General features: G+C 42.7%; 1 protein-coding gene across 2 annotated transcripts in view; it reads left to right on the top strand.

Moving 5' to 3' along the window:
* The window catches only part of PDE6A (phosphodiesterase 6A, cGMP-specific, rod, alpha), a 92,416-nt gene that overhangs the window by 3,177 nt on the left and 71,506 nt on the right, over nucleotides 1-17,733 (top strand). The window contains exons 2-4 of one of the 2 annotated variants that reach the window (XM_011931538.1): nucleotides 6,638-6,790; nucleotides 7,341-7,430; nucleotides 8,561-8,701. In XM_011931538.1, the coding sequence (XP_011786928.1) occupies nucleotides 6,638-6,790; nucleotides 7,341-7,430; nucleotides 8,561-8,701 (384 nt within the window). The remainder of the gene's footprint in view (nucleotides 1-6,637; nucleotides 6,791-7,340; nucleotides 7,431-8,560; nucleotides 8,702-17,733) is intronic. The other variant, XM_011931539.1, reaches the window with a different exon arrangement.

The following is a 17,733-nucleotide window of genomic DNA, read 5'->3' as shown; positions in this document are numbered from 1 at the left end:
GATTTTGTGCTCATTTTACCTCTGGTGTTACTTCAGATTAAGTGTCTTAAGGTTAAAAATAGGAGAGGAAGGGGGCTTCGGGGACTGTCTTATCCAACTGCCTTATTTAGTACACAAAGAAACTAAACTGGCCGGGCGCGGTGGCTCAAGCCTGTAATCCCAGCACTTTGGGAGGCCGAGACAGGCGAATCACGAGATCAGGAGATCGAGACCATCCTGGCTAACACGGTGAAACCCCGTCTCTACTAAAAAAATACAAAAAACTAACCGGGCGAGGTGGCGGGCGCCTGTAGTCCCAGCTACTCGGGAGGCTGAGACAAGAGAATGAGCCAAGATCACGCCATTGCACTCGAGCCTGGGCAAAAAGTGGAGCCCCCGTATAAAAAAAAAAAAAAAAAAAACTAAACTCAGGAGAGCATGGCAGAGGCTTGCGGACGCTCCACATGGCATGAATGCAAGAATTCAAACAGGTCGGCCCGGCACCGTGGCTCACACCTATAATCCCAGTGCTTTGGGAGGACGAGGCAGGCAGATCACTTGAGGTCAGGAGTTTGAGACCAGCCTGGCCAACATGGTGAAATCCCATGTCTACTAAAAATACAAAAATTAGCTGGGCCTGGTGATGCATGCCTGTAATCCCAGCTACTTGGGAGGCTGAGGCAGGAGAATCACTTGAACCTGGGAGGTGGAGGTTGCAGTGAGCCATTGCACTCGAGCCTGGGCAAAAAGAGTGAAACTCCGTCTCACAAAAAAAAAAAAAAAGATTTCAGACAGGTGTCTTTTGGTTTTGGGCTCCTTGGTGAGGCCAGACTTGTGCCTCTGTGGAAAGCACATCCGGTGGGCTCCCAAATGGGCGCATGGCTCCCATCGTCTCCTCTTGGGCATCCAGGGGCCAGGCAATGGTTCTCCACTCAGGAGATTTTCTGGAGGACTCATCCAACTGGACTGGAGTCTATTCTCCCTTCAACTCTTCTGACTGTAACTGTAGCCAACAGGGATTGCCTCACTCATTTCCCCTCATAACGATCTGTGTCATCACTGTCATTATCCCTGTTTCACAGATGATGAAACAGAAACCCAGAAAGTTTTGGTAACTTGCTCAGGATTATACAGATAGAAAGTGGCAGACTCTGGCTAGTCCAAGTACACAGGTGTTTATAACTAACTGATCACAGCCAGTTACAGATTTCTGTGTTCCCCCTCCACTCCTACTGCTTCACACCACTAGCTTAAAAAAAGAAAAAAGGAAAGAAAAAAAAAGTGGCAGACTGGGAATGATTTGAACCCAGGCACTCTGACCTTGAGCTCACACTCTTGGTTCAGCCAGGGAGTCGTTGTAGAGCCTTAATTCCTCTTAATTGCTCTGCTATTCTGTACTCCCTCCTCCTCTATAAAATGAGGGCATTGCACTGGGTATTTCAGCAAGGTCATTGGATCATGTAGCAGAGAGTTAAGATCTTATGCTTTGAGGTCAGATCTGCATGTGAACCAGGACTCTGTCACTTTCTAAGAATATGGCCTTGGCAAATCGTTTAGCTTGACTGGGTTTGTTTCCTATTTTATAAAATGGGGGAAATATTAGCTACCCCACAGCATTGTTGTAAAAATTAAACGAATGGATTATTTCTCATTAGCAGTGTTCTTGGCACCCCGTAATGGCTCCTATCGGCAACTCCTGTTCCTTGTTACTATTAGGACTATTTTGCTGCTGCTGCTGTTGTTGTTAATGATCTATTCTATGTGATGGATATGCTGTACCAGGTTTGGGTGGGATTTGGAGAAGAATCCAGTCTTGCCCTTCTGGAGCCTTCAGTTTAGATTCTGTTTGTGGGAAAACAGAGAACATAGATGCTGAGAGTTTCTCTATACCCTGGTGTTAAGGGATTGAGGATTCAGGATGTTTTTCTGATTCTAGAAGATCCTGACTTAACAGTTTGTGGAGCCTCTGTGCTAATGGACGGCCTGTTGCTTTCTGTTCATCCCTCAGAGTTTACTCAGGAAACCACACCTCACCTTCCCTGGAAACTTCTGGGACCTGAGTCAGTCTCCCTGGCCAGTGACTTGGGCCTGTGGGTGAAGTCTGTCCAGGCCAGTCATCCCTGCATACATGGTATTTGCATGTGTTTACTTCAGGAAATCTTACTCAATTCACGGCCCTGGGCAGAATGCAACCTTGGGCCCCAGTGGCAGAATGCAACCTTGGTCACCAAACTGATTGGGGCTGGGTGAAGAAGGAAAAGGAAGGTGGTGTAGACAGTGGTCTAGATTCTTTCTGAACCACCAAAAAGTGATACTCTCAGCCGTCAGCACCCTCCAAAAACCTGGGAAATGGTTGCAATTGCTGCATTGTTGAAATGCGAAATCACAAAGGTAGTTCTTTTGGGCTGTGATGAACTTCCCCACCCCCTCCAAATTCCTACTTACCTTGGGAATTGCCTCAGGAAGACTTGCCAGAGGACTGCCAGAAAAAATATAAGATGCCCAGTAAAGTTTGAATTTTAGATAAACAAAGAATAATATGTTAGTTAAAGAAGGTCCTGTGCAATATTTTGGACACAGTTACACTAAAAAATTATTTGTAGTTTATCCGAAATTCAAATTTCATTGGGAAGGTCCACTTGCCATTCAATATTTACTTGTATATCAATCCTTTCCCCTTTCTCCTGGCAGGAAAACCCATGAGGCCTGTCTGTCCCTGTCTATCTTATTCACCACTGGCCCCTGGCACCTAGTCCAGTGTCTTGGACAGAATGCGTACTTACAATAGTTTATTGAGTGAGTGAATGACTAAATGTCAGCCCTTGGCCAGCACTTCCTGTGGCTGATAAATTCCATTTCTGAAGGCTGTACCTGAGATGACCGTCATTTGTAGACCCTCTCACATTTGTTGTCTGCCCCTGCTTTCCTTCATTTCCCATGAGACCTGGGACCCAGCATGCTAGAACAGGAAAACAAACAAAAAAAACCCTCAAAGAGGATCTTATTCAATACTCTGACTTCACCAAAGGGGAAACTGAGGCTCAGAGGGTTTTCAACTACTGACAATGTGCTGAGTGGCCCTTGAAGCCACTCATAGGACAATTTTATCCTTATCTGGGCTTCCAGGGTGGTCTGCTTCACACGCTTTGGGTCGTGGGCTCATGTTTTACATGACATTCCACTATACCATGAGAACCCAGTGAGAACAACCTCATCTTACAGGTCTTTGCACATACAATGCCTGGCATAGTCAGTGCTCAATGAATATGAATGAATCAATCTGTCACTGTCAATTCACTGTCAATCAGTGAATCAATGAATAAGTCAATGAATAAATAAGTGGAGCAACTGTGCCACATACCAGCAAGGGAGTTGTCTATAAAATGGGAAAGGTGGCAGTTCTATTTGGCAGGGTTGATGTGAGAGTTAATGAGATAATATATGTAAGATGTCTGGCTCTGAGCCTAGTCATTATTACTTAATAAACAGTAGATCTCATCATGAGATGCAGCAGAGCTTGGCACTGTGAATGTTTGCAAAGGGGAAAGGAGGAATCTGAGAATGAGAAGTAGTGTTGCATTGCACTTTAAAATCCAAACTCAGCCAGGTGCAGGTTCACATCTGTAACCCCAGCACTTTGGGAGACCAAGGTGGGAGGATCACTGGAGCCCAGGTATTCAGGACTACCCTGGGCAACACAGCAAAATCCTAGCATTACAAAAAATACAAAAATTAGTCGGGCATGGTGGCATGCCCCTGTAGTTTCAGCTTCTCTGGAGGCTGAAGTGGGAGGATGGCTTGAGCCCAGGAGGTTGAGGCTGCAGTGAGCCATGATGGCGCCCCTGCACTCCAGCCTGGATGGCAGAGCAAGACTCTGTCTCAAATAAGTGAATACATAAAAATGAAATCTAAACTCTTTCCCATGGCCGCCAAGACCCTGCTGGATCTGGCCCCTGCGTGCCTCTCTAACTTCCTTGCCCTCTGCTTTCCCTCTCCCTCTCTGTGCTTTAGTTACACTGATTTTCTTTCTGTTACCAGGGCCGGCCTCATTCCCATCTCCTGGCCTTTGCATGCTCCATGTTTAGAATGCACTTCATATACCTGGCTCCCTTGATCCTTCAGCTCTTAGCTCAGCATTACATCTTCAGAGAAGGCTCCCTGCCCGCCAGCCTGCTATTCCTTTCATCACTCTCTACAGCACCATCCAGTCCATTTCCTTCAAAGCAGTTGTCTCAAGCTGCAGGAAGAATGCCTAGTTGTTTACTTGCTTTTTTTTTGGTCTCCCCATTTGAATGTAAGCTTAACCAGGGCAAGAAACTCATTCTTCTTGTTCATTGCTGTAGTTTCAGGGTCTGGAAGAGTGCCTAGCATATAGAAGGCACTCTGATCATGCTAACTGAATGGATGTATCACTTTGGGCTTTCCCTAGCTCAGCCTCTGATTCTGGGCTTTAAAATAAATATAGGTAGGTGCAAACTTTTAATAGTTTGAGCTAAATGGCTTCTAAGTCTCCTCTGCATTTGATAATCTGAGGTTCTGTGACACGGTTGTTTAGAACACTTTATATGCTAAATATATAAGGATGACAATGATCATGTAATTGCCAGTCAATTGGCAGTTGAAGTACTCATGAGGGGAGTTCCAGGACTGAGGACCCAGTGGGAATGAACTTTCTGGTGGATTTAGTAGCATCTGCCTTGGATGCAGGTGAGGCCCCAAGTATTTGTTTTTCCTGATAGAAGTGAACGTTGGGAAAGTAAAATGACTTCATGAAATGAATCTGAGCATACCCCACCTAGACATGTGCTCAGGAACTCATCACTTCTTGACTAATGCCTTTTTAGAGATTTTGCTTAATCCTCAAATGTTAATTCACCTGCAGCACTATAAGCTTCTCTTAATTCCTTTACCCTTCACCTGGTTTGAAACAGCTTCACTGATAATAATGCCGTTGACTATTTATTTAATCCCATTCCAACTAGAGGAAATCTATAGATGCAGAGCATTATGCTCTGAATTCCTTCCTTCCGTCCTTCTTTCCTTCCTTCCTTCCTTCCTTCCTTCCTTCTTTCCTTCCTTCCTTCTTTCCTTCCTTCCTTCCTTCCTTCCTTCCTTCCTTCCTTCCTTCCTTCCTTCCTTCCTTCCTTCTTTCCTTCCTTCCTTCTTTCCTTCCTTCCTTCCTTCCTTCTTTCCTTCCTTCCTTCCTTCCTCCCTTCCTTCTTTCCTTCCTTCCTTCTTTCGTTTTTTAGAGACAGGGTCTTGCTCTGCCACCCAGGGTAAAGTGCAATGGTACAATCACAGCTCACTGCAGCCTCCAACTCCTGGGCTCAAGCAATCCTCCTGCCTCAGCTTCCTGAGTAGCTGGAACTACAGGCCCATGTCACCACATCTGACTAAATTTTTTGAGTTTTAGTAGATACAAGACATTGCTATGTTGCCCAGGCTGGTCTTGGACTACTGAACTCAAGCAATACTCCCACCTTGGCCTTCCAAAGTGTGAGATTATAGGTGTAAACCACCACACCCGGCCCAGACTTAGTTTTAGAGAACTTCTGTGAATTGGCTCTATGAAATACATTTCCACTCAGAACAACATGAGCTGTGCAGGTTTGGGCTGGCCTGCGTCCCAAGCAATGTTGACAGTCCAAAAACCTCACAGTGCTACCAATAAACAGAAAGGTGGATTCTTGTAAATTTAAGAGAACAATTCAAGCTCTGTCTTTTCATCCTGACCACATAGTCTACCACAGCCTCTACTGGCTTCTCTGGGCTGCATTAGGGGAGGGTTATGGAGGTGTGTGCTCCTCTATACACCCAGAGCTTCAAGCCAATCCCTTGTGACCTATATTACTATTATTGATTTTTCTGTGAGCTGTCCTGAACCTTAGTCACCCATATCCCCATTGCTTGACATAAGGCTTGACACATAGTGGGGCTTCTACTAAGACTTGTAGAATGGGGATATCCACTGAACTGGCTGTGTGGTGCTAAAACTGGATTGTTTAAAAAGCTGAAAATAACAAATTCTTTTGTTCAATGACCTGGGCCCAAGTCTAACCCTATCCAGGCTTCTCTAAGAGGCAGCAGGGCTGAGGGCAGGTTCTGGAGTTACACATACACACACGCACACATTCTACACACATGACATTAACCTTCTTGAGTTACAGATCCCCCTTCTGTAAGATGGGCTACTAACGGTACTTATCTCATAGCTTATTGTGAAGATAAAAGTAAGATGATGCAGCTAAAATGCCATGCACACTGCCTGCTAGCAACTGTCATTGTACTTTCTGAAGTCTTTCCCCGGCTTCCTCTTAGCTCTCCCCTGGGTTTTTATTCTGGGCTTAATTGTAATCACCTCAAGAAAGCCTTCTCTAACCCTCCTTCTCCAGGCAAAGTCGGTCCCCCACTCCCGTCCCTGGCACTAACACTGCTTTGCACACATCTCCTCCACAGCCCTCAGTGGATGGCATCTCAGACTTTCTTCTTCTACTGGATTTTGGAAGCTTCCATGACAGATATCGTCTCTTATTGCCCTGCCCCTGTTGAAGAGGAATAGATGGAAGCACCTTCATTCCCTTGTCAACAGGGGCTTTGGGCTATTCCATTGTTCTTGCTCTTCATTTGCCTGTCCGTGCTTATCTCTGCCTTCCTTTAGGATGAACATTTCTGTGATTTTGTGGACATCCTCACAGAGTACAAGACGAAGAACATCTTGGCTTCCCCTATAATGAATGGGAAGGATGTGGTGGCCATAATCATGGCTGTGAATAAAGTGGATGGATCCTACTTCACCAAGAGAGATGAAGAGGTAAGAATGCTTTAGAGACTAAGGATAGCCATACTAGCACATTTTCCTAGCCTATGAAGTCCCCTGAAATTTGCTGTTTGGCCTGGCCTCAGTTTCCCCATCTGTAAGACAGGGAATTCACCTGATGTTCTCTGAGGGAGGCAGGATAAAATAATAGTTAATACATTGGGCTTTGGAGTCAGGAATAGAGGGGTATTTGTTCTGTCTCTGCCAATATCTAGCTGTTTGCATTGTGCAAGTTATTTAACTTCTTTGAACTTTGGTTTTCTTATTTCTAAAATGTGGATAATTTTTCAGTATCAACCTCATAGGGAACTTATCAATAAATAGTAGCTATTTTTCATGAGTACACTCCCATCAACATCAACATTCTACATTCGGTGAGTTTTACACTCGTGCAACATCTTATGAGTCTGCATTCTAGGATCCATCTGCCCAAATTGTCTCTGATGAAGCTTTGAAAATATTCAGATATTTGCTGCTGGTAAAAGTAACCAGAGGATGGATTTCTTCTTCTCATCTGCCTGCCCACGTGCTGTTTGATTTTTAGATTCTTCTCAAGTACCTCAATTTTGCAAATCTAATCATGAAAGTATACCACCTGAGTTACCTGCACAACTGTGAAACTCGACGTGGCCAGGTAAGGGGCTTGGGCCCAAGGAGTGGACTTGACACGTCCTTTCCCTGAAGCATTGATGTGGTCAGGACTGGCAGGCAGATGGGAATGAAGGTGCCTGGGAAGCATTATACAATCTCTGGCCAGCATCACGAGTGTTACAAGGTAGTGGCTGTTTGTAAAGCTGTATACCAGAGTGGTTATATGCACAAGCTTCAAGTCAGATGGCTTTGATCTGAATCCCTGCTCAACCACTGACTAGCTCTAAGACCCTAAATGAGTCACTTAATCTTTCTATGCTTCAGTCTCCCCATTTGAAAAATAGGGATGATTGTGGTGCCACCCTCCAAAGGTTGCCATTAATAGTAAATGAGATAATGCATATAGGGCAATAGTGCTCCATTGAAGTTCCTTATTATTTTTATTAAAAACCTGTGAGATAAATGAAAGGCAAAGAGTTGGACCCAATGTAAAGCAGCCAGTTACTTCATCTCTCTGGCCTCAGTTTCTTTATCTACAAATGGAAGATAATTGGACTGGGCATGATGGCTCATGCCTGTAGTTCCAGCACTTTGGGAGGCCAAGGCAGGAAGATTGCTTGAGCCCTGAAGTTCGAGACCAGCTGGGGCAACATAGTGAAATCCCCATCTCTATTTTTAAAATAAAAATGTTAAAAAAAAAAAAAAAGGCATGATAATGGGCTGGGTAAGGTGGTTCATGCCTATAATCCCAGAACTTTGGGAAGCTGAGGTAGGAGGATTGCTTGAGGCCAGAAGTGAAAACTCATTTCTACAAAAAATTTAAAGATTATCTGTGTGCACCTGTAGTCCCAGATACTAGGGAGGCTGAGATGGGAGAATTGCCTGAGCCTGAGAGTTGGAGGTTACAGTGAGCTACGATTGTACTACTGTACTCCAGCCTGGATGACAGAGTAAGACTGTCCCTAAAAAATAAATAAATAAATAAATAAATAAACTTTAAAAAAATCTAAAAGTGAAAATGGGGGATAGTTAACCTGTCTATTTCTCCGGATTATTGTGAAGATTAAGTGAAATAAACTCTACAGAACTTCACAAAATTTTTGTTATTCTCCAGCTAAGTGAGCTACTACTTTGCACCTCAAAATCTATGAATATATTTCCGTATTTTTTCAGATACTGCTGTGGTCTGGGAGCAAAGTCTTTGAAGAACTTACGGACATCGAACGACAGTTCCACAAAGCCCTGTACACAGTCCGTGCTTTCCTCAACTGTGACAGATACTCTGTGGGTCTCTTAGACATGACCAAGCAGAAGGTGAGAAAACTTCAGCAACAGACATTTCCAAGAAAAGATTAAACAGGCACTGACTGACGGCTAGAGTCTTGGCACACATTCAATTGCACAGGGAAGAGGCTGGGTGAATCAGGATGGTTGTAGAAAGTTTTACATAGGTCTCTACTGAGGAGAGGAGTACCAGCCTTTAAAGGGGAAAAGTCAATCTAGGACACAGGTGAGCGAAAACAGTCTGTATTTTCCTTAGTCACTGGGAAAGAAAAAAAAGTGTACATGAAAAGAAACTGATGAGGTGATGAAAGTCAGTGATAAAGAAGTTTCTGTGTGGGTTGAGAGTCAAGGAGAAAGTTGCCAACGTCAGGGATTCTCAAGAAATGTCCTGAAAGTTGCGTGTAAAGCTTCGCTGCAATTTATCTATTACAGAGCTCACCCAGGCAATTAAGTGGAGCCAGATGCCAACATCTGGTCCCTCACATGCTCAGGGGCCAGATTTGTGACAGAGATAGCAGCTAAGGAGGCACAGTTCAATGCAGCTCCCAGAGATGTTTTTTAGATATGTTTTCCCAAACAACTTCCTTATTCCTCTTTGTTTAGTTGTTTCTGCCCTGTGAGGCTAATCATTTTCTGCCTTGAAACAGAGTTTCAAAGTTATCTATGCTTATTATCTCCTATCCTGAAAATCCAAGGATTTCAGTCAGTTTCACTTTGTACTCCTTGTCCTGCTGAGGTGCCCAGGCCAATGCAGACTCTCCAAACATATTGGATCGAGTGAATACATGGATCACAGAATCTTGGATATAGTCCAGAGGCTCCCAAACTTGACAATTCATCAGAATCTTCTGATGAGTTGAGTGAAAAATTGCTGGATGACATTTTCTGATAGTCTGCCATTTTTTACTTAATGTTTTACAAACATCTTTCCATGTCAGCACATATGAATTCTTTTTAATAAGCCTTTATGTTGAAACATAGGCCTGGCACAGTGGCTCACACCTGTAATCCCAGGACTTTAGGAGGTTGAGGTGGGAGGATGGCTTGAGGCCAGGAGTTTGAGTCCAGCTTGGGCAACATAGTGAGACCTGTCTCTACAAAAAATAAAATAAAAATAGAAAAAGAAGGATAACATGGACACAGAAAAGGAACATTAATTATAACTGCTGATATAACAGTTCAATGAGTGAATGTTCCCATGAAACCACCACCAAAATTAAGGAACCGAACATGACAAACAGCACCTCAACAGCCTCCTTCATACCTTCCTCAGTACCTCCCACAGCCTCCTCCTGAAAGGTTACCACCATCTGACCTTTCACACCATATTAGTTTTGCCGTTTTGAGGTTCATATACATGGAATCCTACAATTCACATGCCTTTGTATTTGGCTGCTTTTGATTCATCCTTATTGCTTCATTTAGCATGAGTTCATTCATTTTTATTCCTGCGGAATTTTCATTATATGTATAATCCACAGTGTATTTATTCATTTCCACTGTTGGTGGACATTTGAGTTTTCAGATCTGGTCTATTATGAATATTGTTGTTATGAAACTTCTAGTACATTACTAGTACACAGTTGTGCCCTCTCTGTTAAGTATTTACCTAGGAGTAGAATTTCAGAGTATTAGCTTTAGTAGATATTGCCGATCTGATTTTCAAAATGATATGATTGTACCATTTTATACCCTCACCAGCAATGTATCAAGGGTTTCTTCATCAATACTTGCTATTGTTATTCTTAGTAACTTTAGCCATTCTGGTGAGCATGTGGCTTTATCTCTTTTGTTATCAACATGAATTCCCCTAATAACTGGTTGAATATTTTAAAATACGTTTATTGGCCATTTGGATGTATTATTTTGTGACGTGACAGTTCAAGGTTTTCCCCCATTTAAAAAAATCACGTTGTCTTTTTTATCTCACTGATTTGTAGTTCTTTGCAAATTCTGAGCACAAGTCCACTTTCAAATACATGCATTGCAAATACAGTCGCGCACCACATAACGACATTTTGATCAATGATGGCATATACCATGGTCCATAGAATTATAATGGAGTTGAAAAATTCCTATCGTCTAGTGATAGTGCAATGCATTCTTCACATTTGTGGTGATGCTGGTATAAGAAAAACCTACCGCACTGCCAGTTGCATAAAAGCATAGCACAAACAGACCGGGTGTGGTGGCTCACGCCTGTAAACCCAGCACTTTGGGAGGCTGAGGTGGGAGGATCACGAGATCAGGAGTTCGAGACCAGCCTGACCAACATGGGGAAACCCCTGCCTCTACTAAAAATACAAAGATTAGTTGGGTGTGGTGGCAGGTGCCTGTATCCCAGCTACTCAGGAGGCTGAGGCAGGAGAATTGCCTGAACCTGGGAGGCGGAGGTTGCAGTGAGCCAAGATCGTGCCACTGTACACCAGTTTGGGTGACGGAGTGAGACTTCTTCACACGCACGCACACACACACACAAATATATATATATATATATATATAGCACACACAATTATAAGTTGTAGTACATAATGCTTGATAACAGAAAACTGTGTTACTGGATTACATATTTATTATACTACACCTTTTTTTCCATTATTTTAGAGTTGACTCCTTCTACTTATTAAAAAAGAAAAAAGTTAACTGTAAAACAGCCTCAGGCAGGTCCTTCAGGAGATATTCCGGAAGAAAGCATTGTTATCACAGGTGATAAGAGCTCTGTACTTGTTTTTGCCTCTGAAAACCTTTGTCCCACTTTCCAGGGGGACAAAGTGTGGAGGTGGAAGATGATGATATTGATAATCCTGACCCTGTGTAGGCCTAGGCTAATGTGTGTGTTTGTGTCTTAGTTTTTAACAAAAAAGTTTAGAAAGTAAAAAAAAAAAATTTAAGAGAAAAAAAGCTTGTAGAATAAAGATATAAAGCAAATATTTTTGTTCTGATTCAAGCACCAAAGACATAAAAAAAGAAAAAAGAATAACAGAATTTGAGATAATTTTTTTAAAAAGAAAATATTTTTGTACAGCTGTATAATGTGTTTGTGTATTAAGCTAAGTGTTATTACAAAAGAGTCAAAAAAGTTGTTAAAAATAAAAAATTTTATAAAGAAAAATTTACAAATTTATAAAGTAAAAAAGTTACAAGCCAGGCTTGGTGGCTCATACCTGCAATCCCAGCTACTCAAGAGGCTGAGGTAGAAGAATCGCTTGAGGCCTGGAGTCCGAATCTGCAGTGACCTATGATGAGCAAGATCTTATCTCTAAAATAATTACTTAATTAATTAAAAATTACTGTAAGCTAAGGTTAATTTACTATTGAAGAAAGAAATTTTAAAAACACATTTAGTGTAGCCTAAGTGTACAGTGTTTATAAAGTCTATAGTAGTGCACAGTAATGTCCTAGGCCTTCATATTCACTCACCACTCACTGACTCACTCAGAGCAACTTCCAGTCCCACAGGTTCCATTCATGCTAAGTGCCCTGTAAAGGTGTATGATTTTTAAACTTTTATAGCTTATTTTTACTGTATCTTTTATGTTTAGCTATGTTTAGGTGTGTAGTAGGCTATACAATCTGGGGTAATGCAAGTGCACTCTACGATGTTCACACAATGACAAAATTGCCCAACGACACACATATTTCCCAGAGCATATCCCCGTCATAAGTGATGCATGGCTGTATTCTCCCACTCGGGGCTTTCATTCTCTCTCTCTCTCCTTTTTTTTTGGAGACAGAGTTTCGCTCTTGTAACCAGGTGGATCACCTGAGGTCGGGAGTTCGAAACCAGCCTGATCAACGTGGAGAAACCCTGTCTCCGCTAAAAATACAAAATTAGCTGGGCATGGTGGCACATGCTTGTAATCCCAGCTACTCAGGAGGCTGAGGCAGGAGAATCGCTTGAACCCGGGAGGCAGAGTCTGCGGTGAGCCGAGGTTGCACCATTGCATTCCAGCCTGGGCAACTAGAGTGAAACTCCATCTCAAAAAACAAAAGGAAAAAAAATTGAATAATCTATTTCTTATTAATTTGTGGGAGTGCTTTATATATGATAGGGATTATGTATCTGTCACATATACTGCAAACATTTTTCCCTATCTGTGAATTATATTTTAACTTTGCTTGTAACATCTTTCATCAGACAGAAAATTCAAATTTTCTCTTTATAGCTTCTGAGTTTTGAGTTTTATTTAGGAAAGACTTTCCTACCCCCAACATTAAAGATAATCTGAAATAATCTCCTCTATTATCTCTTAGTATTTTTATAGTTTTAATATAGTTTAATCTTTCATTGATTTTTAAGTTAGGTATGTGTATGGTGTGAGATGGGGTAAATTTTGTGTTTTTCCCTGTATTTTTCCACTTAAAGAGTAGTGTGGGCTGTGAGGGAGATCCGGCTGTGGCATCGGTGACACCACTGATTGCCAGTTTGATTTGGCTGATCTGGCTGGCTAGATGGGTGTCCCTTTCCTTTTTCACTGCTCCATGCATGTTCCTGTCTTTGCACTCAGTCAAAGACGGTGACCTTTCCTGACAGAGGAGGGTTATTCTTGGGTAAGAGTGTACGAGTAGCCATGCTATTCTGATAGAACATTCAAACAAGCTCTTAAGAATAGGGAGAGGCTGGGTACAGGGGCATGCACCTGTCCCAGCTACTCAGAAGTGGGAGGATGGCTTGAGCCCAGGAGTTCAAGGCTGCAATGAGCCATGATCATACCATTGCACTCCAGCCTGCTGGGTGACAGGGTGAGATCCCATCTATTTAAAAAAAAAAAAAAAAAAAGGAGTGAGAAAATATATACTTTAAGAAAAAAACAAAAAACAAAAACCAGAATCTTGCTCTGTCACCAAGGCTGGAGTGCAATGGCGAAATCTCGGCTCACTGCAACTTCTGCCTCCCAGGTTCAAGTGATTCTCCTGCCTCAGCCTCCCAAGTAGCTGGGATTACAGGCATGTGCCACCATGCCTAACTAATTTTTGTATTTTTTAGTAGACACAAGATATCACTTTGTTGGCCAGGCTGGTCTTGAACTCCTGACCTCAAGCGATCCACTCATCTCGGCCTCCCAAAGCGCTGGGATTACAGGCATGAGCCATTGTGCCCGGCTGAGGAAGTATACTATTTTAAAGTACCATCATTTTGATAAGTCGCATCATTAGATACCAGATGTTCATATACATGGGTCCTACTTTTCTGGGGTTTTGTTTGTTTGTTTGCTTCTTGGTTTTTTTTTATTTTTGAAATGGAGTCTTGCTCTGTCACCCATGCTGGAGTGTAGTGGCGCGATCTCGGCTTGAACCTCCACCTCCTGGGTTCAAGCCATTATCCTGCCTCAGCCTCCCAAGTAGCTGGGACTACAGGCACGTGCCACCACGCCCAGCTAATATTTGTACTTTTGCTAGAGAGAGGGTTTCACCATGTTGGCCAGGCTGGTCTTGAGCTCCAGACCTCAGGTAGTCCACCGGCCTTGGCCTCCCAAAGTGCTGGGATTACAGGTGTGAGCCACCAAACCCAGCCAGTAGCTCCTTAAGTGATTCTGTACTGTTGGGCCATATATTGGTTTTAGGGAACCTCTGATTCTAGTGAAACCATTTATCTGATTAAAAAAAAAATTCTAGAGACAGGGTCTCACTATGTTGCCCAGGCTGGTCTCAAACTCCTGGGCTCAAGCCATCCTCCCACCTTGGCCTCCCAAATGTTGGGATTATAGGCATAAGCCACCATGGCCAGCCTCATCTGATTTTGGCATACCCTTGATTCATAAATATCTTGCCAAATATTGCTAAGCCCAACAACATGCCCTTTGTTTCTCCTTCAGGAAGTGGCAAATGAATGGATTCATACAAACGAATGATTACTTTTTGATTAAAATAATTTCTGGCTGTTCTGAGTGGTGTTTGCACCTAATTAATCACAACCAGTTACAGATTTCTTTGTTCCTTCTCCATTCCCACTGCTTCACTTGACTAACCTAAAAAATAAAAAACAGAAAAAAAGCAAGATTTAAAAAATGTTTTTAAAAAATGATTTTTGTGTAATTGAATTCAAAAGACTCCATTTTGAAGTTACCATTCACAGTTTGCAGCAGAATTTGGTCTCAGGGTTAGGCCACTGTGTGCTATAGTGATCTGTTCTCTGTTTATTTTAAACTGCCTGCCTCTCAAACGGGAAAACTACTTTTAAGCAAAAATACTCTGAGCTGGGGGAGGTGATACATACCTGTAGTCCCAGCTATTTGGGAGTCCAAGCTATTTGGGAGTCTGAGGAAGATTGTTTAAGCCTAAGAGTTCGAGACCAGCCTGGCAACATAGTGAGATCTCATCTCAAAACAAAACAAAAAAAACAAAAAAAGAGAGTATCGAACTTTGTCATCCTCAAAATATTAAACAATTTTGTAATTAGAAGTGGCCTATAAGGCTGGGCACAGTGCCTCACACCTGTACTCCCCACACTTTGAAAGCCTGAGTCAGGAGGATCGATTGAGCCCAGGCATTCAAGAGCAGCCTGGGCAACGTAGTAAGACCCTGTCTCTACAAAAAATTTCAAAAATTAGCTGGGTCTAGTGGCACATGCCTGTAGTTGTAGCTACTTGGGAGGCTGAGGAAGGAGGATTGCTTGAGTTCAGAAGGTTGAAGCTACAGTGAACCAGGCTTGCACCATTGCCCTCCAGCTTAGGTGACAGGACAGAACAAGACCCTGTCTCCAAAAAAAAAAAAAAGAAAAAGGAAAAGAAAAGAAAAAGTGTGAGATGATGATAGCAAGAATGAATAAAAATAAAGATAAGTGATCTAGGCCACCTACACTCTAAGAACCTGTCCCTCAGGTAGTTAAGATTTTACTTGAGCTATTGGCATTATGAAAAAAGTCATTAAAGCTGTTGATTTGTGCACTTTAAATGGACAAATTATCAGATGATGTGGGAACTATATATCAATTAACTGTTAAGAAAGAAAGGAAGAAAGTGCAGAGGGAGGAAGGGATGGAAGGAAGAAGGGAGAAGTCATAGATACGTCCAACTCACCGTATAACCCCTTGTTTGACAACTTCTCTTCTCCTTGGGACAATCTTCTCCTTGGATCCACTCAGTGTTTGGCCCACATGAGGTGTCAGGCCAATATATTTATTCTTCTTCTGGGCTCCTCTAGCATTTATCCTCTCCTTCCAGCACTGTTTTGGTTCTTGCCTCATTTACCTCACTATTCATTATCTTCTTCATGAGACAATCAGTTCTTCCAGGATACAAACTGTGCCTTATTCACCTGTGTATAACTAGCAGTCAGCAGGTTGTGGGGCTCAGGTAGGGCCTGGTTATATTTTTGCCTAGAATTAAAATTGTTTTCTAAATTTTCACCTAGAATTAAATTTCTTCCTGTTGTTGGTAGTCTAGAAAAAGAGCTCAGCTGGGGAGAAGGACAAAAACATGGACTCTGCATTTCATGTGGCTTCCCTTCTGCTTCTCTGGATGATATTAGAATAAACAAACCATGGCAAACATGTTCAAATGAGAGAAACGAGGAGGGCTTGGCATCCTACCCACAGTAACCCAGTGCTAACAGATCAAGGTTTATCCCTGGATAGTAACAGATGAATGAACAGAAAAGGCACTGGAGGATAGAAGCTCCTCTCTCAGGCCCAGACTTGACCCCGCACAAGCTTTGCTGCTCTATGTGCAAAGGAAGCCATGAGGAAGTAGTGGGGAAGAGCCCATGTGGTTCTCAGTTGGCCTCTCCTGAGGCTGCATGACTGTGCAGCTCCTTTTCTGGCTCATTTGCCTCTTTCTTCTGCCTGTGTCTTGGCCACTTTTATTTATGTTATGTTATGTTACGTTACGTTACGTAATGTATTTATTTGAGACAGGGTCTCACTCTGTCACCCAGGCTGGAGTGCAGTGGCGCAATCTCAGCTCACTGCAACCTTCCCGTCCCGGGTTCAAGTGATTCTCCTGCCTCACCCTCCTGAGAAGCTGGGATTACAGGCACACACCACCACGCCTGGCTAATTTTTGTATTTTTGGTAGAGACGGGGTTTTGCCATGTTACTCAGGCTGGTGTCAAGCTCCTGGGCTCAAGTGATCCACCCGCCTTGGTCTCGCAAAGTGCTAGGATTATAGGTGTGAGCCATGGCGCCTGGCCTTGGACACTTTTAGACAAAAAAATTCAACAGAGTTTATTTGAGCAAAGAACAACTCATGAATTGGGCAACCCTCAAAACCAGAAGAGGTTCAAAGAGCTCTGCTGCATGGCATGGCCAGTGAGCTTTAATAGCTGAACATGGAAGCAAAGTATAGAAATAACATGATTAGTTACAATAGGGCATTTGCCTTTTTTAGGCATGGTCTGATCATTTGGGCTGCCTGTGATTGGTTGAAACTCCACCATTTGTTACAATAATGTATTCCTAAGTTGGGTTTTGGTTTGTTTGTCTACTGAGGTTGCAGGTTGTTTTGTAGGAACTCAAATTATTACAGAGAAACTGGAAAAACAGAGATATCCTCAGGCTAAGGCACCTGTGTATTTTGCTTTAGCAGCCACTTATCTTACAGGTATCAGCCTTTCTTATTGGATCCCAGATATAGGGCTATTGTCCATATTTGGCATTATTTTTTTCTTTCTTATTTGTGAAAAATTATTTTTTCCTGATTACAAAAGCAATAAAGTTTATTATAAAAAATTTCTAAATAAATTACAGTCTGACTCCAATCACTCAGAGAAAAATCACTTGTTAATACTTTGTTGTGGGCCAGGCATGGTGGCTGATGGCTGTAATCCCAGCACTTTGGGAGCCTGAGGCAGGTGGATCACCTGAAGTCTGGAGTTCGAGACCATCCTGGTCAACATGGTGAAACCCCATCTCTACTAAAAATACAAAAATTAGCCAGATGTGGTGGCACACACCTGTAATCCCAGCTACTTGGGAGGCTGAGCCAGGAGAATCGCTTGAACCCAGGAGGTGGAGGTTGCAGTGAGCTGAGATGGAGCCACTACACTCCAGTCTGGAAGACAGAGCCAGACTCCATCTCAAAACAAAGAAGCAAACAAAAACACAAAGAAAGGCTGAAGGATGA

Source organism: Colobus angolensis, unplaced genomic scaffold, assembly GCF_000951035.1.
Source record: "Colobus angolensis palliatus isolate OR3802 unplaced genomic scaffold, Cang.pa_1.0 Scaffold90, whole genome shotgun sequence".
Classification (NCBI taxonomy): Eukaryota; Metazoa; Chordata; class Mammalia; order Primates; family Cercopithecidae; genus Colobus; species Colobus angolensis.
This window is presented reverse-complemented; position numbering and strand designations above follow the sequence as displayed.